The following is a 20,206-nucleotide window of genomic DNA, read 5'->3' on the forward strand; positions in this document are numbered from 1 at the left end:
TCCATCAACAGGGCAAAATAAACAATTGATATATCTAAGGAAGAGATTGTTGATCATGTATAAGTGTGCGTTGCAACTCATTTCTCATACAGAAATTGGTGTTTTTCTCACGTGCACCTTCGCATGCAAAACGTAACGCTCACATATACACAAACACACCGAAACGAGAAATACATAGCTTACTGAAAGATATTGTGGCTCCTTTTCTCATAATCAATTATATCAAGAGCAATAAATAATTAAGTCTACAAATCGTCATCAGGCTCATTGATATATATATACCATATATACATATGCATGGGATAGGAACATGGAATTAACGCCTCAGTTTCTACTAAAACTCTCACTCACTCACTCACTCTTTTACTCCTTCAGCCAGTCAAGCACAACCTTTGTAAAGTTGGACGGGGCCGAAATCTGCGGCGCGTGGCCCAGCGTCGGGAACTGGTACAGCGTGCAGTCGGGAATCTCGCCGCAGACCTGCGGCCCCAGCACGTTAAAGTGTCCCAGCGTGGCGGCGACCTCGGGAGACGCCCAGTTGGAGCCAATGGCGACCTTGTCCTCGTCGCCGACAATCAACAACGTCTTGGACACAATGTCGCCAAAGTAGTGGGCCACGGGCGAGGTCAGCACCATGTCGACAATCTGGCCCTGGTTCTTGAGAAACTGCGTGCGCCGCGAGCCGAAGTAGATGTTGGTCAGCATCGTGACCCAGACCGTGTACGAGTCCTGCCACTGGCCGACGTAGTAGATGGCCTGCTCGTAGGCCTTGATGGCGTCGAACGTCTGCGCGGCCTCGGCGGCGATGTCGTAGTCAATCGACACGTACGGCACGCCCTTTTCGACATAGTCCTCCAGGCCGACGGGGTCGACCAGCACCAGCCGGTCGATCGTCTGCGGGTACTGCAGCGCAAAGCGCGTGCTGAGCATGCCGCCGACCGAGTGGCCGATGAGCGTGATGTTGCCGACGCCCAGCGTGTTGAGCAGGCCGCGCGTGTTAAAGGCCAGCTGGTTGAGGCTGAACTGGTAGTTCTCCGGCTTGGAGCTCTTGCACCAGCCCACCTGGTCGGGCGCAATGACGCGGTACCCGGCGCCGGCGAGGGCCACGATGGTGTCGTTCCACGTCGGGCCGCAGAAGTTCTTGCCGTGCAGCACGACGGCGGTCTGGCCGTTGGGCGCGCAGGTGGGCTTGACGTCCATAAAGGCCATCTGCAGCTGCTGCTGCTGGCTCTCAAAGTTGAAGACGTTGACGGGCCACGGGTAGGTGAAGTTGGAGCCGTTGAGGTCCGCCGGGAAGGGCCCCTTGGAGATGGTGCCGTTGGCGGCGAGCTGCAGCTGCGCGGCGGCGAGGCTGGCGGCCGAGACGAAGCCCGAGGCGAGAGTCGAGACCTTCATGATGCTGTGGCTGTGAGGGTATAAGACGTAAAGGAGGAGAGAGAGAGAGGAGGGAGGTTAGCTCAAGCAGAGAGAGGAGGACACGAAGCGAAGCAGAGATGGGAGGGTGGGAGAGAAGCATTTAAAGAAGGCAGAAGAAGAAATGTTCGCCATGTTAGTCAGTTTCTACTACTGCTGCTACTATCCAGCTCTAGCAGGGGAGGAAGAATCATTGGCGATGGACTGCGCATGGCGAGCGGAGAAGGGTTCGGTTCGTTGCCATCGGGACAAGGGCTTGGAGACGATGAGGCTTTCCATCCCATCCATGCAAGTACAGGGTCGGCATGATATCCACCGAGGAGGTACTCTGCAGGTTGCCACAAGGTACCAACGCACAAAATGCTGCAGATGCCCCAATGTCAAGGATAATTAGTAAAAGAAATCAAGATTCTGCCACTTCATTGTTACTCAATTTATTTTCTCAAGCGAGCGCCCGTCAATCTGACTCAATCAAGACATGGTGGTCTGCACCCATAATTTCCAATTCTCTTAGGCCAAAACAGCTTGAGCTGAAAGCCAATTGAAGCCAGGCCTGTAAGGATTCAATGCTTCTCTCCCAGTTTAGCGCATGCAGCCACTGCGCTCTTGTCTGCATTTGATTGCAGCTCCTTCTCCGCGGCAGCCCCAGCCGAGCTCTGCAGCCAATACAGCCGGGCAGGTTTTCCTCGCTGTTTTTAGCGCAAGGTACCGCCGGGGTACCAGCAACGGTACCTGCAGTTGGTCGCACAGCTTCTCTTGCAGGTACCAAGTGAGGGACGGCCGGTTAATTTTCCTATTTGCGCTGTGTCTCCCGTCTGGGTCCGGCACGAGGCGGTGCCGTAGGATGGTGGCAGAACCAACAGCATTCGCTTCAGACGAGAGTGAGCAAGTAAATGTGAATAGAGTAGTTATACATGGTTCATCACCATACATCGATATTAGTATGTACTAGAGCCGGCAGCAGTTACAATCACTCGCAAGATGCAAGGAAACGCCAATGCTTTACGCGGAGCATCGTCAGCAATATAATGACATATAACCCGGTAGAAATCCGTTTGTCTAGCTAGCATGGCGCTATCCACCCGGGAATATCAAGCCATGCAGACGATATTACCACGACCACGTTTTCCTTCTACGTCTCTTCAGCCTCTCCGTCATCGCTTGCTAGAACTTTTCCCTTTGCGGTTCGCTCAGCGAGGGTCATTTAAATAGACACTCGTTGAGCCCAATCATCTCATCCGGGGCCGTCGCCAAGGGGCATATACTTGAATCCTCGATCCCGGTTTATTCGTCTCATTATTCTCCGTATGACGTCCCAATATTGTCTGCTGAATTGGATAGATGTTACCCTACTCAATGCTAATGTTCCTACTTCCACCTTTACTGGAAACAGAGCCGCCTCCTTTCAGAGATCATGCAGGCGTCGTCCCAATGTTATTCCTTACCTTGCTCCGTCTCCCGGCCGAGTTTGCCGTCCTCACCGCACGAGCTGAGCGGACTAGCACCTCGTGTCCCATCCAGCAGGCTGGCATTCTGCGTCTTCTAGCGCCTTGGCTTCAGTTGAGTGACCTCCCCTCGTCCTCCGGTAGGTCGTGCCACTGAATCGATGGAGAGCGAATGGGTGACTCCTGCATATTTTCTGGGTCTCCCTTGTAGGCTCCCAGCTGGCCGGGTCCATCATCTCTTGAAGGCTTCAATTTGCGGCCACAAAAAAGGAAATCATGCGATTGATATGGGTTCTTGTATATAATCAGATGAATGGAAGCAAACTATTGCTTCTAGTCTCTGGTTAAGCACTCTCCTCGCCAGCAGGCTAGCGCAGGGCCATAGCCGCAGCGAAGAGACATTGTCTCGGGGCTCTTTTCTCGTTGGCCAACATAAGGCAACTTTGGATGTTTTCATGTCACAGTAGTTCTAAGAGCTGCTTCTTTGGAATGGCAGCATGATGGACCAGCAAGTTCTGCTCTCTAAGCACGTTGCTCTTTGGAGGCCTTGTTCCATGATTATGTTGCTGCAAAAGCGCATATTTTGCCCGTTTATGCGAGTTCGCTAGGCTGCCGCGCTTGCCCAGTAGAGGCTTTTTGCAGAGAAGTCGAATATGCGACGGAAGTGGACTTGACGGGTTCGGAGTTGGAGCAGTGTCCACAGCCATTCCGCGCGGCAGGGCCGGCAAACTCCTCACGGTCAGGGATTGTAGAATGAAGCGGCATTCACGGCACGCCGTAGGCGCAGCGCCACGGGCCAGCGTCAACGGGCCTGCCGCCTTGATGAGATGCTTTATTTCTGTTGGCTATAACTCGCTGTTTTCTTTCTTATACTGACGAGCTTTGAAAAGTCAGAAGAGTGACGGAGTCGTTACTGTAAGGACGCCAGCTCTAAGAATGAGGAAGCTCCCCGCCGAGCTGGTGGAAAAGTGGCTGTTAGTCTTGATGGAGCATGGCCGTTGTCGTGGGCTGTAGCAGCAGTAACAGCAGGTAAGGGGCGAGAGAAACAGTGGCCGACTACAGGCTTATATCTTCTTCTGCTGCTCGTAAATCTCGAGTCCGATCGATTACTTGCGCCCGCTTCCCCAGAAGGATCAGCGCTGGATCCATGCACGACATACATCTGCGCGAAAAGGTCGTATCGTCGCCTTCGAGAAGAGCAACTCGTTTGTATCTCTCCTCTCTTTTCCGGCGCTCTTCCGGGGCTCGCTCTCGCCGCCAGAAGCACCGAGTTTTTGGCCAGCGAGGCGATTTCGGCGCTCTGGTGCTGACGGGCCTGCCTTACCCAATGCAGTGACCGGAGTCCTCGTCCTGCGAAGAGACGACGTTGGAGCAGGGTTTAAGATTGGCGACATGTCGTCGGCCCTCTTTAGCGTTGAGCAAAATCGTGCTAGTACCGCTTGGGCACTTCGTATAGTGGAGAGGTACTAAGGGCCCCGGTTGGCTACCAAAGTACCTTGAGGTACATGCTTGGACGCTTCGACCGCGGTTCGCCTGTGCTTACGAATACACGTACTTGAGCGTGCTGCTGCTGCTGCTGCTGCCGTACAGTGAGAAAAGAACGAGATAGCACAACCTGGAGCCTTTTCAACGGAATGCATATCATACAGTACTATCGGCAATAAGCCAGCTGGAGGGCTATAGCAACCCGTATTCTGCTGCTGCATTTTGAATTGTTTTCCCAAGCGTCGTCACAAAAGTTTAAACTGACTCAAGTGAGATCTGGGTGATCCACGGGAGATCGCTGACGGCTCTCCCGCCGCCTTTCAACTGAAGCCACCGGCTTGTGGACCAAGAGGCCGTTAGCCTGGAGCCAAAAACAATAAGAATCGATAACTCGAAAAGCGACGAAACCTGCCAGAGCCTTGACTTGCAAAAGCATTACAAGTCGTGTTGCAGCTATTCTATCTCGTTCTCATTCTTCGACTTTTCTTTTTCGGTCCTTTGGACAAATGGTGGATGCTCAGCGTGTCTATCGCGCAGATCTTGCCTGTTTCCGACGATAGATCGGCGCATGTCAGGGACCGATTGGTATGGGCATAGACCTTGACAGGCGCAGCTGCAAATAATTGTAAATGTATGGAATAAGAGCGCTGCCTCGTTGATGTCTAATACAGTAAGCCAGCGAAGTAGGTTTCAAACATCCACTGCGTGACATATCGTAGATGGAGAGGGCTAAAACGAGCAGATGTGCATGCGAAAACGTCCTAAGAGCAAGGGGGGCCCAACTCGACGATTCGCGCTTCTACTTATACCTCAAAGAATCCGGATAGGTACTATTGTTCGAATCATAGTAGCATTGCAGTAGGTAAGCATCCAACTCAGGACGATCGCAGATATCGGTTCCCGTCTTTTCGGCAGGATAATCAGCATGCACAGCCTCCCCCATACCATGCCATGTGTCTACTTACAGCCTGCTTCGTATTGGATATTCCGCTCCGGGTTCCGGCTATTTACTCTTTTGCCAAATTAATATTCGATTGCCCATGCAATACCATAACCTAGACACAAACGGAAACAGTACCAGTTATTTTACAAGTCCATCTTCGGGATTTATTACTGTACCTTTGTGAGCAAAGGATAGACGGCTCTCGGAAAAAAGGACACACGAAATAGCGTCCTCAGCTGAAATCCTTTCTGAATCCTTCCTATCCACTATTCTTGCAAACAATCTAAAGAGACTTTTCGTAGCGTCATGTCATGTAACGCAGGCTGCAAAAAGAAAAGAAAAAGTGATGTACTAGCCCGTCTCAAGTATGCGCGGAACGAAGTAAACGACAAGGTACCTTTTTCTTTCTTCCTTTTCCACAGCAAGTCCCCACCAAAGCCACTGGAAGTGCTTTCCTGATTCTCTCCATCCCGTTCCGTCGGCAACGCTGGGCTAATCTGCTTTCAGTTTAGCTTTGTCCATGCCCTTTCTCGGCCCTCTCGGGTGGTGGCGTGTCTTGTACAAGACTCTTGTGTCGTATCCACCAAGCGGACATGGCTTTGGCAGCTAAGATGATTAGCTGCAAAACAAACCACGATGCCGCCGGGGAGAAGCGCTGGCTTTCCGTGCTGGGTCCTACAGTAGTCTCAACTGCGAGAAAAGGCCTCTCGTATTTTAGTCTTTTGGCTTTGCTTTTCTTCTTTTTGCGAAGGATTTGCTTCCTTGGCTGGAGCAGGTATGAAGCACAACTAGTTGTACATGTGAATACCTAGCCTCCTCTTTCAAGGGTCGGCAGCCGATATAGAACAGATTTATGGCAACAGGCTAAAGTCCACGGCCAAAGTCCACGGCCAGGGTAGAATCAGCGCCAAGCACGAGACAAGCCGTGCAAACTCGTGAGTGACATGTGCATGCGGAGACGATTGCTACAGTAGTAGGTACATGCAAGTACAGTACAGTGCAGTGCTGTATATTGCCAATATTCTCTTCCTTGGGGTCCTCGTTCTCATTCCACTTTCGTCCAGGCCAACGTCGAGACCCATGTCCACTCACGCATTGCCCTTGCAGTCCGTGGAAAAGACACTCAACTCAGCTCCCTTCTCTCTCTATTTGCCTGGAGCCATGCACCAGAGAGGAGTGGCAGGGCCAATATCGCGGCCCTTTGACAGGGTCCTTGTTGGTGTCATTGAAGCCCACTCTTTTCCTCGGCGCTGCTGATGAAACCGCCTAGCTGGCTTGACATCCCAAGCTGCACTTCATTTCGGCCATGCAGCTTCTGTTAGACGCGAGAGCCAAACTCTGCTAGCCGTAGTTCCTCTGCGAGGCTAAAAACTTGTGTGTGTGTGTCCTGGTCCGTACCGTAATGCCCTCGGTCGTTTCCGTTAGCTGGCTTTTCTTGATGAATCATATGCACAGAATGGTGCTACGTTTCTACCTCGCTCGCCTTCTCTCCATCTTTTGCCTCCCGTCTCTGCCTATTTAGTAAATCGTGAGCCCAGTCAACCCTCCGGGGAAAGAGGTTATTTAGGGAAGGCTGTCCCCATGTTCACACCCTCCCCTCCGATAATCTACTTCCTTTCATCCTTCCGGCTTTTGCGCCGTTCTTATTCTGCCAACTGCCGGGGGACACTTCGATCGTACACGACCAACAGACCCGAGAGATGCCTGGTCTTTTGACTCCAGATGAAGCGGCTGCCAGCCATGCCGACCTCGTTCGGATCCCGAGTATCGTCTTCTTCGCCGTGACGCCAATCTTTGTCGCCATCAGATTCTGGAATCGTATCTATAGGAGAACAGGGCTGGGATGGGACGATTACACAGTTTTGGTGTCATTTGTATGAATATCTGTCATTCCTCTGTTCCTTGGTAGGATGCTTGTGATTGGGTTGAAGAACTAACATCTAGACTACTAGTTTTGTACCCTGCTGGTGCAAATTTTCATGATGATATCAGTCAACTATGGATTCGGCAAACACATTGGGACATTATCGGTCCCAGACAGGCTGGCTGCTCTCAAGGTATGATTCAGAGTTCACTTTGGCGGCTTTAGTTTTCGGTGGAAAACAACTCACATAAACTCTTGCTGAAATAGTGGTTTTACGTTGCGCAAATCTTTTACAAGCTCACCATCGGCCTCACCAAAACGTCCATTGTTCTCTTGTATCTGCGAATCTTTGTCCAGAGGTGGTTTCGCATCTGCTGCTACATCATGTTAGGCATCGTCACGGCATATGCCATTGCCAGCACACTCGTGTCCATCTTCCAATGCAGCCCAATTAGCGGAGCCTGGGACAAGTCGTCCAAACCTACATGTGTCAGTCTGACGCAAAACTGGTACGCCAACGCTGGTTACTCGATTGCCACCGATGTTTTGATCTTGCTGCTGCCGATGCAGCCCATTTGGGCAAGCAAACTGCCCCTTAGCCAAAAGAGAGCCTTGATGCTTGTCTTTGCTCTTGGTAGTTTGTGAGTTATGCCTTTGTTGAGAGAAGTGACTTAATTTGCTTCCAGGATATATGTAACTAACCAATTGTAGTGTTACTGTGACATCTATCATGCGTGCCACGACTCTCAACTTCTCGACAACTAGCCCTGATACGACCTGTGAGATACTTTCCCCCTTTTTTTGAGAATTCATGTTTTCTAATGGGTTTCAGTTGACATTGCTTCGACTCTGTGGACCATTATCGAAGAAAATGTGGCCATTATCTGCGCTTGTTTGCCCATGTGCCGTATCGTCCTGGCCTTTCTCTTCCCCCAGACTTTCGGCAGCAATATTGCTTCCAAGGGCTCTACGGGAGCATCTGGCGCTCTGGGATCAGGGAGTCGCAACAAATTCGGATATGAACGCTCCACTTCGCCCTCACGCCGCCAAAGCTGGAAACCCTACTCTGGACCAGGTGGAGATACTGTCACCCGCAGCGTGGCCGCCCACCAGAGCGACGATACGAGCGAGGAGTTTATCCTCACATCAGTGCAGAGACACGGCTCGTCAGACGACCAGGATGGAGCAATCCGCAAGACTACAAAGTACGAAGTCTCGTACGAGACCGGACCATACAAAAATTAAAAGGCTGTTATGATGTTTTTTTTTTTTTTTTGCGATAATGGAGTGCTTGACAAGAGCAGAGGAAAAGATGCCAGTTTTCTCATGTTATATGTGGCTATTTTAGGGAAGCTTTTCTCATGATTATTATGTAGGGACCGGCTCTCTAAGACTTTTCTTTTCTTCTTTCATCCACTTTCTAATTCTGTTTCTTTTGTATATATTACATTAGTACCAATCCTTCCGTCTTGGAGATTTAGATATCATTTATGACGATATGGGGACAAGGCCTTTACTGTACATACACTTACGCTTTTTCTTTGTGTTTCTTTTCCTTTGTGTATGAGAGATACCAATCAGAACATGATTCAACCGTTTGCCATTTATCCATTTATTTGCTTTTTACAGTACCGGTACTGCATCACTAACCCCTGGCAATCCTAGACATGTTGAATGCTAATGTGGAGAGAGAGCCCTTGGCAGTCCAGAACAGTCCCCTTCTCCATGCCCAGATCTAGCGTTATGCAGACATTGCGCCTTGGTGCCAGGGGTTCGTTGTTCTCGGCCAATGCGGACTCTGCACTGGTATTTACGGATCCTTGTAGAAGAGGATGAAGGACAGCAAAAAGAAAGCAAACAGCATTGATGATGCGCTCTCGAACTGGGGCCATTCACAAGCGCATCCTACCAGTATCAATAGTAGTCGTAATATTTCCTTTTCTTCCTCGCCATGACATTTCTGCTTCTAGTCTTTCCTCTGTAGACAGTCTAAAGCTGGCTCACATAGAAACTGAATGGCCATACCTCCATTAACCTAGACGGAAATGTATCCGCGACAGCTACTAAATGGCACCACAAAGTCCCGCCCTCTCGCTTCGCCGCACATCCTCCTTCACCTCTCCACTCTAGCCAAGAAAGGGTTCAATGGGAAACGAAAAGAAAAGACAGACAATGAGGGGACACGAGAAAAAAAAATTGCTGATCCGGCATGGGCCGACCCATGCTCGTCTCGTGGTTCCCTCCACCCCTTTTTTATTACCTGTAATATTTCTTTTTGTGTTTCCCACGAGTTTGACCAGGGGTTGTTCTCTTTTTTCTCTTCGGTGTAACTGGTCCCGTTGATGGCGAGTTTTACCAAAGTAGAACGATGGAATGGGGTGCAGAAGAGGATCGGGAAAGGCCGTTTTTGCTGTACCCCTTTTTGGTTACCCTGGGTAAGGGTTCCTGGCGGGGAGTTGAGAAGGCGTCGCTTACAAAGTACTATTAAGCGAAAAGGCGCCGTTTACTTGAATAATTTGTTAATGTACGAATAGATGGAAGTTGATGGGACACATTGCTATAACTGCAATAGAGTACTGTTAGGAAGGGCCACAAATAGATGGGTGCTTATCGGATCAAGTTGCTGGTTGAATTTGCACATACCCAGGTTAAATAAGACTAGAGGTTAAGCCCCTGCATCCTTTGGTGTGCAAAAAGAAAAGAGGAGATGGAGTCATAAAAGGAGAGAGTAAAGGTTATCCGGCTAAAGAAAAAGGGAAGAAGGCGTAGGATGAAAAATAAGCAGATAGGCTGTGGTAATGCCCCGTGATGTCTGGTGTAAGCACCCTCAACCAACAAGTAGATTCAGCGTAGCATTTACCCCAATCACCCCCGTATTGCGACCAAGATGCCGGATCTTGGACCGCGCCCAAATAGCCAGCATGCATCCATCACTACGAAAACAGCCTCCAAGGGGTGCGTGCATGGCTACTAATTTATGGGAGCATCAAGTGGATCTGATTCCCAGGCCTGTATGAAGATGGCTTTGGAGAGCGTTTACGACTTGTAAGATGCTGTGAAGCAAAGTCCACTCCGACGACGAGGTTACAATTTAAGTGGCTAGATATCGAGGCCTGGGGAGGGGTAAAAATACTGTGAAACAAATGATCTCGATAACCCAAGCAGGGCGTTTATAGATCCATAGCCAAGGCCTGGGGAGGGTTAAAAATGCTGTGAAATGATTAAGATGATCTCGATAACCCCAAAGCAGGGCGTTTATAGATTAATAGCCAAGGGCTGGGGAGAGAAAAAAATGCTGTGAAGTACACTAAACTGCCTTCCGATAACAAGATAACGACAAATTTTGGTTAAATCTATCAAGGCCTGGGGAGAGTTAAAAATGCTGTGAAGAGACCTCAAAAGTGAGTTTGCCGAGAATTGTAAGCCGGAGCAACTTTATCTGCAGGGGTCGATGTATATGTACCTGGAGGGCTGATTTAGATGCTACAAAAAGAAAAGAGAAAGATGGGGCAAAATGACCGGCGTTTGTCATGCGACACTTTTTCGTCTTTCTTTCTCTTGGGCGTTTATGCTTTGTGCCGTTTGTACTGTTGCCTTGAAAAGTGCCTAGAGCGCAAGCCTTATTGGGATGAGCGGTAGTATCGTCGTGGTCATCATTATTAGGGCAATCTTGAGTAAACACCGGAAATACCGACATGTAAACAACACGGGGCGTGCCTCATGCACCAGTAAATGACGGGCTTGACCAAGGCCTCGTTCTGCTGACATTTCGGACTACTCTTTAGATACATGTACGTAGCTGGTTCAGAGCGAGATTTCGCATCTCGGGAGGTCTAGGTGTTAGGAACTGAGGCATCTGATAAAAGTACGAGGCTCGATGAATTTTGACGAATAAAGCTCTATCGCCTGCTGAGAAAGCAAACCATCATGGGTGTGGAGATCGTGATTGCGCAAAAAGAAGTCTTTCGAAAGCCGCCCTCATATCAGATGCTGGAGCTAAGACGTCAATCATTTGTATTTCCAAGTAGATATTATTTTACAAATTCATATACAGGGTGGCCCATGAAGCCATCAGCTCATGCCCTCCATGAACTCAACTCTGTCAAGCAGCATCTGTCTGTATCCCATGTACTCCTTGAGGCCCTCCCACTCCGGGCCCATCTCCTCACCGTGTCTCCAAGGCTCCTTGAAGCCCCATGCACACGCCACCTTGTCTAAAGCAGCTCTCTCTTCCTCTCTTAGCCATCGATATCGCAGCGGCGTTCCTGGCGTCCAAGTCACTCGCTTCATCTGGTCCTTGTTACTCAGCTTGGCAATCATGCCGAGGGATCCAACCACAAGGAAGTAGCCCGAGATGCCGGCAACACCAATTCCCGTAGCAGTGCTGATATCCATGGTGTTTTGCCAGTAGGCGGCATAGCCTGTTGATAGGCCAAAGATGCCAAACGGCAGGGTGGCAAGGCCAAGAGCGGGCGCCGTACCGTGCTTGATCAGCTTCTGGCGCTTAAACGCAGGAAGGGAGTATGAAGACTCGATAATGCCAAGAGCAGAGTCCAGGCTCTTGGCATCAATCGCCGTCTGCAGAGCCATGTCTGCGATGGCGGGCTCTATGGCTCGAGCAGCCGCATTGGGATTCTGCTTCACGTACGCAATCTGGCCATCTTTGACGACGGGCTTTGGCTTGTTTGCAAACATTTCAAAAACAGCAGGCAGTGACTCTGGCTGGCCAAGCTGCGCTTGAATGGCGACATAAAACTCCAGGAACTCCGGCGTCATCTCCACATTCGGGTTCGCAACAATGGCATATGCCGCGTGAGAGATTCGGAGAGTCGCCTCCGTCAGCTTGGCGTCGACGGGTATCCTGGCGCCCGTCCGTTCGGCTCCCAAAGAGACCAGTTTTGAGGCCGAAGCCCTGTATTGCGCCTCTGCCCGCTTCAATTGGGGGTGAAGCGCAGCGGCTGCTCGCAGACACGACTGCAGGGCAGCAGTAGTAAGCTGCTTTGCTGGGATGCCGTCGACCGAGAGGAACTTGTTGACACTATCCTCGGCCATATTTGCCAATTGCGAAGCATCGGTCACCGGCCGCGGTGTTGCCGGCACTGCATTCCCGTCTGCGTCTGATCCGGCGTCTGCAGCTGCTTTTGAGGCGGACACTGAAGCGGTCCATCTTGCAGGCGTTGATCTCCATACGGAGCTTTGAACAACCTGGCGGGGGATCGAGAATAGAATGCGGCTAGGGAAAGGTTGCCTTGACACCTGTGCCGGTAATGAAGCACAGGACTGGCATATAAAGCCAACCTGCCGGGGATTCGCTCGCCGCATGGTGCGAGACAGAATGCGATATGACCGGCAAAAAGCCTCGAGGAGATGGGATGGAGCCGGGCTGAAGCGTAGCCACTGGCAATTGCAGAACGGCGCAAAGTTCGTATCGAATTGCCGTGCCGCAAACTCAGCTTCGCAACTTGACTAGGCCCAAGATGCTGCGCGGAAAAGCAAGGCCAAGGTAGCGAGGCGGAAAAGTTGCGAGCTTGGAGTTTGGCATAAAATCATTGCTGCAAGGCTGTGATTGGCTCCACACCTGGGAAAAGTGACATATTCAGGTACCTGCGAGCGAGTGCCAAAGTGCTGATCGCTGCGGTACATGTATCCAACAACGCCTTGTGCGACTGCAATCATATGTTCAAGCAAGTTTTATAACAAACAAAGGACATTTGATATTGCTCTGTAACATCTCTTTGATCACACAAACCTCTCCTTTTTACAAATACTTCTATTATCCGTCTATACATAGAACAGGCTCCAGCTTTGAGGGCCTTGTCAAAAGAGTGGGGCCCTTGGCTGGCCTGGCCTCTCCTCGACTGCGCCGGGCTCGTAAGCCTTGATGACGAAACGCCGGCGACGAGCTTTTGCCTCTGCCATGCCCGCGTCGACATCCTCGCCATCCTCGCCATCGCCCAGACGCTGCAATTCGCTCGCGACGCTCTTCAGACACCGGTATTTAACGCCGCCGCAGCACCGTCGGCAACCCGCGCAGCCTGCACTGCACTAGCACAAACCGCCCATCTGCACCTCCACCCACGCCCCAGCTCAGCGCTGCGAAGACCCCGAGACTTCAACCACCTCGTGCGACTCTCGCCCATATCCTGCCATGCCACCTCCTCCGCCTCCGCCGCCGCCTCCATTGCCCGGTGCTGGAGGCCCTCCTCCTCCTCCCCCTCCGCCTCCAGGAGGAGCTCCCGGTGGTTTGCCCAGAGGTCCACCGCCAAGTTCAGGAGGTCGAGTGCGTGCTCTTGCCAACCAAGACTTCTGGGAGAAACTATCTGACTGACCTTGCTCTTAGAATGCTCTTCTTGCCGATATCAACAAGGGCAAAGCCCTAAAAAAGGCCGTCACCAACGATCGTTCCGCTCCAGTTGTTAGCAAGGCATCAGGGTCATCAGGAGGCCCTGCCATAGGCGGCGCTCCTCCGGTTCCCGCCCTTGCGCTTGCGCCGCCCGTTCCCTCAGCAAACCGAGCCCGAAGCAACAGTGATCACAACGCGGCGCACCAAGATGTACGCCCAGTCGACTCAGCACCACAGCTGGGAGGCCTGTTTGTCGGCGGCATGCCGAAGCTAAAGAAACGAGGAGGAAACATCGATACGGGAGCCGGCTCAGCGCCCTCCTACTCTTCTGACTCAGAGAAAGCGCCATCTCATTCTGCTCCCCTTGTGCCGACGTTTGCTGCGCCGAAACCGCCGGCTGATGCTGCACCATCTGCACCAGCTATTCCCATTATTCCAGGGCGAGGACCTCCAATCCCTCCCCCAGGCGCAGCAGCAGGCCTGAAGAAGACAAAGGGACCGCCGCCTCCGATTGGCAAAAAGCCGCCGCCGCTACCAACTTCGCGAAAGCCCTCCCGAGCCACGCCGTCTCCCGTTCCTCCTCCGCCAGCTCCAGCTTTCACTGCTCCAGCTCCTTCAGCTCCTTCAGCTCCTCCGCCACCACCAGCATTCTCAGCACCGGCTCCCTTTGCGGCACCTCCTCCACCGCCGCCGCCTCCAGCAACATCCGCTCCGGTACTGCCTGGAGCACCACCACCTCCTCCACCTTCAGTAGCGCCTCCGTTACCCTCGCCATCGTCAGCTCCGCGAGCTCAACCGCCGCCACCGCCTCCAGCCCCTCCCGGAGCAGCACCTTCTCTTCCCCCAGCACCGCCAGCACCCCCGATTTCAGCTCCACCGGCTTCCAATGGGCCTCCTCCTCCCGCAACACGGCCTAGAGGATCTTCTCTCCGCCATACGATGCTCGACCCGAGCTCCTTTACCCTAACTGCGAATGGAGGCAGCACGCCAGCCCTTTCGCCCAAAACCACTAACCACTCACGAACGATGAGTCAGGGCGGTGGACGAATCTTTATTGACGATAAGAGGTGGCACTTCAAGGACGAGAGCGTATTGCCGAAGCCTAGGGATTTTGTTGGGGGCGTAAGGAGATATAGAGCAGGTAGAGGGAGCAGTGTTCCGCTGGACTTGAGCGTGTTGAACTAGGCCAATAGATGATATCTTTCTTAAATCCATTTCCCCGGGACGACGGTACACCCTGTGATAAAAAAGAAAAATTGACGACGTATGGTATGTGACTAATACTGGAAGGACAAGAGAGCCTCTATCTGGGTGCCATAAAAGACCCTTACTCCATTTGCCTATACTACGGTTATGCTTGAGCATGCGGATATAAAATAGCGAACGTTACACTTGTAATGCAACAACTAGACTATCAACATACGATTGTCCTATTAAAAATAATATACATCACATTATGGGCAGGAGATCCTTTTTGTCTTGAAAATACTTCGTTATATATTGTACAGATATGTTGTCTATAACCAACACTCGCTTTTCTCTCTCTCTTCCTCTTCCACACATGATAACTGTTTTACATTGACTTTAGGTAGTTGGATTCCTTAATCTTGGCCCTTCTCTCCTTGCGCATCGCCTTCCTTAGCTCCTCTCGCTTCTCCGCCGCGGCGAGATTGTCCAGCACGGAGCCGTTTTGCTCGCCGGGCAGGTTGACGGACTGCTGCTGCAGCGGGACCTTTGGCGCTAGGGCCTCGAGGTTGCCTTCGGCGAGGAGCTTGGCCTCGAGGGCCTTTTGGCGCTTGGCTGCGAGTTTTCGTTGCTTCTTGGATTTTGCTAGAGGGTTGAGTGAGACAAGTCAGCGTTGGTCTTTAACAACTGGAAATTGAAGAAAAGTAAAAGAGAAAAGATAACGTACAGAATTCGTCACCCAGGTTGTCATCCGCCTCATCGGCCTTCTTCATAACGTCCAGGCAGGACCACAGCCACTCCGGGTAGTCTTCATCCTTCTTGGCGACCGGGTCCTGCCCGCCCTTGATGTAGTTTAAGCCATTGAGCACGGTTCCCTCCGGGCAGCTGGATCGCGCCGTGCCAGCAGCAGCAGCCGGTTTTGCAGCCTCGCCGGCGTCGGTGGTGGGGGTTGAGAGCTGAGGTTCGGCCGAGTAGAATCGCAGGGATGATGAGAATTGCCGTGAAAAGGAGAAGGGGCGGCGCGCGACCGTTGCGCGCAGGCACCGGGTGCAGAACATGGTGGTTTTTATATGTGTTGGTGTAGGTTGTTCGCTCTGGGTGAGATGGCGAGGCTCTGCTATTGGTGGTTGGAGAATTTTTGGTTATGCCGTAGTGGGGTGACCAATGGGGATCAATTAGAGCGTCTGCTCGCTCTCAGCCTCGTCATAACTCTGACTGCACCTGAATAGCACTTTTACATGTTTTCAAGAGCTACTGGAAGTTTTTCTTTAATTTCTTTTACATTTTAACGTGATTCCGTTGCTTCCTGATATGTACACTGGCAGAGCGTTCCATCCGCTGCGCTCAATACCACGCATGGCTCTAGTCCTCTAAACCATCCATAGCCTCTGCTCCATCCTAGCCAAGGCCTCAGCCGGTTAATTCGGCCATTCGATAGCCCAAACAAAGAACTGTGTGTGAATGAATTATGTTTTTAAGCGATAGCTTTGTTTAGATTCATGAGAATCGTCCCTGGTACAGCTTGGCAACCTTGTCGCTCGTGTGCACCTTGCGCTCCAAATCAATTTCCTGGTCCTTCTTCTCGATATAGTTTTGCTGAATAAACTTGGTTCCCTTGACCTTGTTCGTGGCCAGCAGTTGCAAGTATTTTTCTAATCAACAGTTATGAGTCTTTGGTCGTCCATAGTCTCCAATGCAATGCATATGGGAGCTTCCTCGGCTTACCTCTCAAGTGGCCGCACTTCTCCAGGTGGTTGACGCCCTCACGGACGTAGCACTTGCCCAATTCCTCTTGGACGAGACGTGTCATCATGGCGCCAACCCATTGTTCCCGGATTATGGCATCCTCGGCCGCCTTGAACGCCTTGGTGTCGTCAAAGTCCACGCCGTTGAATGTGGGGGGAACCGTGGGCTTCTGGCTCTTGAAGAGCTCGGACTCGGGCGTCGGCATGATGGGGAGCTGGCTGGGATTCGACGGGCTGAAAAGGTAGGGGGTCGACTGAAGCTAAGTGGTCGAGGGATGAGGCAGCGGAAGCTCGAATATCTCCTGATGCTTTTGAGCGCCTTCGAATGCCGACCTACCAGGGCAGTCCACTATGGATGGTCGACTAGCCTGCCTTTCCAGTCTTTCGCTGCTGCAGCCTCAGGCAGCAAGATTCGAGCCACACAGCTTGCATACGGTATGTGGAGAAGTGATGGCGAGCTACGCCGAACTCTCCCACCGCCTTGGACCACCCCACTATTCCACTATTCTGCCGGACAGAAGAAAAAAAAATCAGAAAAAGTTGTGCAGTAGGCGGAAAGTCCCCAACCACCCAGGCTTTAAAAACTGCGAGGCTGCCAGTTCCTGTGTCTTTCTTTTTTTCTCTACATCTACACCTGAAGACGAAAAAAATTTCCGTCTTTGGACTTTCATCTCTTACTTTTACCTTCTTTTCCATCCCCATTCACCCAATTCTTCACAATGGGCAAGTCCACCAAGGTTACCAAGAAGGTCGCGGCCGCCGAGCCTGTCGCCGTCAAGGCCACCGCTCCCAAGAAGGCCCTCAAGGAGGAGCCCTCCAAGAAGAGCAAGAAGAAGGCCGAGCCTGAGTCCTCTTCTGAGGAGGAGTCTGAGTCCGAGGAGGAATCTGCTTCTTCCGCCAGCGAGAGCGAGTCTGAGTCTGAGGAGGAGGCTCCCAAGAAGACCCCCAAGAAGGATGCCAAGAAGGCCGCCGCCAAGGAGGAATCTTCCGAGTCCGAGTCCGAGTCTGATGACTCTGAGTCCGATGAGGAGATGGAGGACAAGCCTGCTGTGAACGGCAAGGCCAAGGCTGCTGAGTCTTCCGACTCTGAGTCCGAGTCCGACTCTGATGAGGAAAAGCCTGCTGCCAAGGTTAGTTCGCCACAAGTCTATTCATGTGTGAAGAATTTTGACTAATTTTTTTTAGGAGTCCAAGTCTGACTCTAGCGACTCTGAGGAGGACAGCGATGACTCTTCCGATGAGGAGGAGAAGGATGCCTCCGCTTCCAAGAAGCGCAAGGCTGACGACGAGAATGATACCTCTGCCAAGAAGACCAAGGTCGACAGCAACGCTGCTTCCACCCTCTTCGCTGGCAGCTTGGCCTGGAGCATCGATGACGATGCCCTGTACCAGGCTTTCGAGTCTTTCGATGGCCTTGTTGGTGCTCGTGTCGTTACTGAGAAGGCTACTGGCCGCAGCCGTGGTTTCGGTTATGTCGACTTTAAGGATGCCGAGTCCGCTGCCAAGGCTTACGAGGCCATGCAGGGTCAGGATGTTGGTGGCCGTGCCATCAACCTTGACTATGCCAACGCTCGCTCCGACGATGCCACTCCTCAGGCCCGTGCTGCCGACCGCGCTAAGAAGCACGGCGATACCGTCAGCCCTGAGAGCGACACTCTCTTCGTCGGCAACCTGCCTTTCGACGTTGACCAGGACACCGTCACTGAGTTCTTCAACGAGGTTCGCCCCGTTGTCAGCGTTCGACTGCCTACCGACCCGTAAGTTCTCTTGTGTTTGCTTGAACTCGTCGCTTTGCAATGTACTAACATTCCTTTCAGTGAGAGCGGTAACCTGAAGGGTTTCGGTTATGTCACTTTTGGCTCCGTTGATGACGCCAGAGAGGCCTACAACGCCAAGACTGGTTCTTCCATTGGCAACGGTAGATTCGCTCGCACTCTGCGACTTGACTACTCCCAGCCCCGTCCCCAGGGTGGTGACCGTGGTGACCGTGGTGGCCGCGGTGGCTTCGGTGGCCGTGGAGGTGGCCGTGGAGGTGGCCGCGGTGGCTTTGGCGGCCGAGGTGGTGGTCGCGGCGGTGGCCGTGGCGGCAACTTCAGCTCTGTCAACCGCACCAAGCCTGGCTTCTCTGGCACCAAGATCTCCTTTGACTAAGATGGTTTGATCTAATATCTAACATCTACATATAATCGTGGGTTATGGGCATTTGCGGGTTTTGATGCAATTTACGTTTGGCTTTTCTTTTTGGGATCTAGTGGGCTTTGGGAAAGCTCTTTGAAAACAAAGAGCGCAGATCACTGCTGGGGGTTTCTCTACTTTGTAATCTGAGGGCTCGTTGCCTTGCTTCTTCTAGAGGCGTGGCAAAGATGGCATAGCTGGGCTTTTTTGTCGGCGTCGGCGGCGTTGGCAATTCGTATTGTCAGCGCCTTGTACACACCAGTGGGCTTCTGAGGGGTTTGAGGGCTGATCTCGGTTCATTTCGCTTGTCAAGAGCGAAGACCAACTTTGATGGCTGCGAATTACTTCTGAGGGACCTGGGGGCTTGCATACACAATGCAAATACTTGATGCGTGGGCTGCACTTGAGGGCTTTGTACCTTTTGCTAAACTCGATTCAAAAGTAACCTCTCGGACGTACAACCGATCGTAAATCTTGCTCCAAGAGACTTGGTAAGTCTCCGCCCATGACCTTTGCATAGGATTGTAAAAATAGGCGTTGCTAGGGAAAAGTTTTCTGTTCTTTTTTTTTGTTCTTATATCTGCCAGACATGATCCTGTCTTCCAACTCTAGAATGCGAGTAACAATAATACACTTGTCTATCTGACTGAAATCTTGAGTTCTTTTTTGAAATGACGTTCCATTTGATAATTCGCCGGGAGGTAAAGTGATAGACTGTTAAGCGGCTGATCTATCTATCTGCTCAAACAACGATTGGTGCCTGTCGAGCTCTCAGATGACCTATCGCGTCGCTGCAACAAGGCTGAGCTAAACCCGGTGGCGCGCCGTCCAAGCGTGTGACAGGCAATACGCCATTTACATCCCTTGCCTTGATTAGCATTGCCACACTTGCACACACGTGTGCTGCTGCCGTTTGCTATCTGCTGTATTTCTTTGGAGTGATTGGGCAGATCCCTTTCTGAGGATAAGGGGGTGGTGTTTGCTGTTCTGATCCGTTCCTTTCTGCAGTCTGACTGTACTGGATAGTAGGATGCAGAGAGTGCATACAGAATGCTGGATATACTAGACACTGACTTACTACAGCAATCAAAGCATCTACCAGTACGAAGTCTACTAGGCTACAGGTATGTGTTTTCAAGCCAAAATGCTGCGTTTGTAAGGAATAAAGTTGCCTTTTCTGTAGGCAGAGGCCGCATCCGTCATCCCACAGCAATACGACAAGGTCGCGGAGATTAAAAAAAAAAGCCACTTGACAGCCCGGCTAAGGGTAAGATACGCAGCAGAATGGAAAATCCCAGCCAAGCCATTACAAGAAAAGAGCAAATCACAGCGCTTTAATAAATGCAAGGGCAAAAGATGCATCCATTACGTCTTTTCTGGCTGCTCATGCGCGAGACTCCAGCTGCTTTAGGCAAAGCCCCGCCTTTGTGCTCATGACCCCAAAACCTGGCTTACCCGTGGCTTGCCATTTCTTGCCCTGTAAGTTTTATTTTTTTCACTGAATCATATTATAGACTTGATGGGGGTGTGTCTCCGCGTCACCTAGATGTGTGTTTTAAATACCAGGCTTGGAGACGATGTACTTGTACTTTTTGGGGGGAAGATCAT

General features: G+C 51.5%; 7 protein-coding genes across 7 annotated transcripts; 3 read left to right on the plus strand and 4 right to left on the minus strand.

Moving 5' to 3' along the window:
- Nucleotides 1-363: 363 nt before the first annotated feature.
- Nucleotides 364-1,395, minus strand: TGAM01_v207222 (alpha/beta hydrolase; the record flags this gene model as incomplete). The annotated part of the gene is made up of 1 exon (XM_018803710.1): nucleotides 364-1,395. The coding sequence occupies one exon, from the start codon at nucleotides 1,393-1,395 to the stop codon at nucleotides 364-366; it is 1,032 nt and encodes a 343-aa protein (XP_018663083.1).
- Nucleotides 1,396-6,986: 5,591 nt separating this feature from the next.
- TGAM01_v207223 (integral membrane protein) lies at nucleotides 6,987-8,395 on the plus strand (the record flags this gene model as incomplete). The annotated part of the gene is made up of 5 exons (XM_024550037.1): nucleotides 6,987-7,160; nucleotides 7,239-7,343; nucleotides 7,418-7,791; nucleotides 7,862-7,929; nucleotides 7,983-8,395. 5 exons carry the CDS (start codon nucleotides 6,987-6,989, stop codon nucleotides 8,393-8,395), a joined length of 1,134 nt encoding a protein of 377 aa, XP_024405203.1.
- A 2,826-nt stretch (nucleotides 8,396-11,221) lies between these two features.
- Nucleotides 11,222-12,472, minus strand: TGAM01_v207224 (hypothetical protein; the record flags this gene model as incomplete). Its single annotated transcript, XM_018803708.1, has 1 exon — nucleotides 11,222-12,472. The coding sequence occupies one exon, from the start codon at nucleotides 12,470-12,472 to the stop codon at nucleotides 11,222-11,224; it is 1,251 nt and encodes a 416-aa protein (XP_018663081.1).
- An 826-nt stretch (nucleotides 12,473-13,298) lies between these two features.
- Nucleotides 13,299-14,678, plus strand: TGAM01_v207225 (hypothetical protein; the record flags this gene model as incomplete). Its single annotated transcript, XM_018803707.1, has 2 exons — nucleotides 13,299-13,430; nucleotides 13,491-14,678. 2 exons carry the CDS (start codon nucleotides 13,299-13,301, stop codon nucleotides 14,676-14,678), a joined length of 1,320 nt encoding a protein of 439 aa, XP_018663080.1.
- Nucleotides 14,679-15,066: 388 nt separating this feature from the next.
- TGAM01_v207226 (hypothetical protein) lies at nucleotides 15,067-15,736 on the minus strand (the record flags this gene model as incomplete). Its single annotated transcript, XM_018803706.1, has 2 exons — nucleotides 15,067-15,323; nucleotides 15,406-15,736. 2 exons carry the CDS (start codon nucleotides 15,734-15,736, stop codon nucleotides 15,067-15,069), a joined length of 588 nt encoding a protein of 195 aa, XP_018663079.1.
- A 439-nt stretch (nucleotides 15,737-16,175) lies between these two features.
- Nucleotides 16,176-16,629, minus strand: TGAM01_v207227 (NADH dehydrogenase; the record flags this gene model as incomplete). Its single annotated transcript, XM_018803705.1, has 2 exons — nucleotides 16,176-16,330; nucleotides 16,404-16,629. The coding sequence occupies 2 exons, from the start codon at nucleotides 16,627-16,629 to the stop codon at nucleotides 16,176-16,178; spliced, it is 381 nt and encodes a 126-aa protein (XP_018663078.1).
- Nucleotides 16,630-17,142: 513 nt separating this feature from the next.
- Nucleotides 17,143-18,574, plus strand: TGAM01_v207228 (nucleolin; the record flags this gene model as incomplete). The annotated part of the gene is made up of 3 exons (XM_018803704.1): nucleotides 17,143-17,553; nucleotides 17,609-18,180; nucleotides 18,241-18,574. The coding sequence occupies 3 exons, from the start codon at nucleotides 17,143-17,145 to the stop codon at nucleotides 18,572-18,574; spliced, it is 1,317 nt and encodes a 438-aa protein (XP_018663077.1).
- Between the last annotated feature and the right edge of the window lie 1,632 nt (nucleotides 18,575-20,206).

Source organism: Trichoderma gamsii (assembly GCF_001481775.2).
Source record: "Trichoderma gamsii strain T6085 chromosome Unknown Scaffold_26.2, whole genome shotgun sequence".
NCBI lineage: Eukaryota > Fungi > Ascomycota > Sordariomycetes > Hypocreales > Hypocreaceae > Trichoderma > Trichoderma gamsii.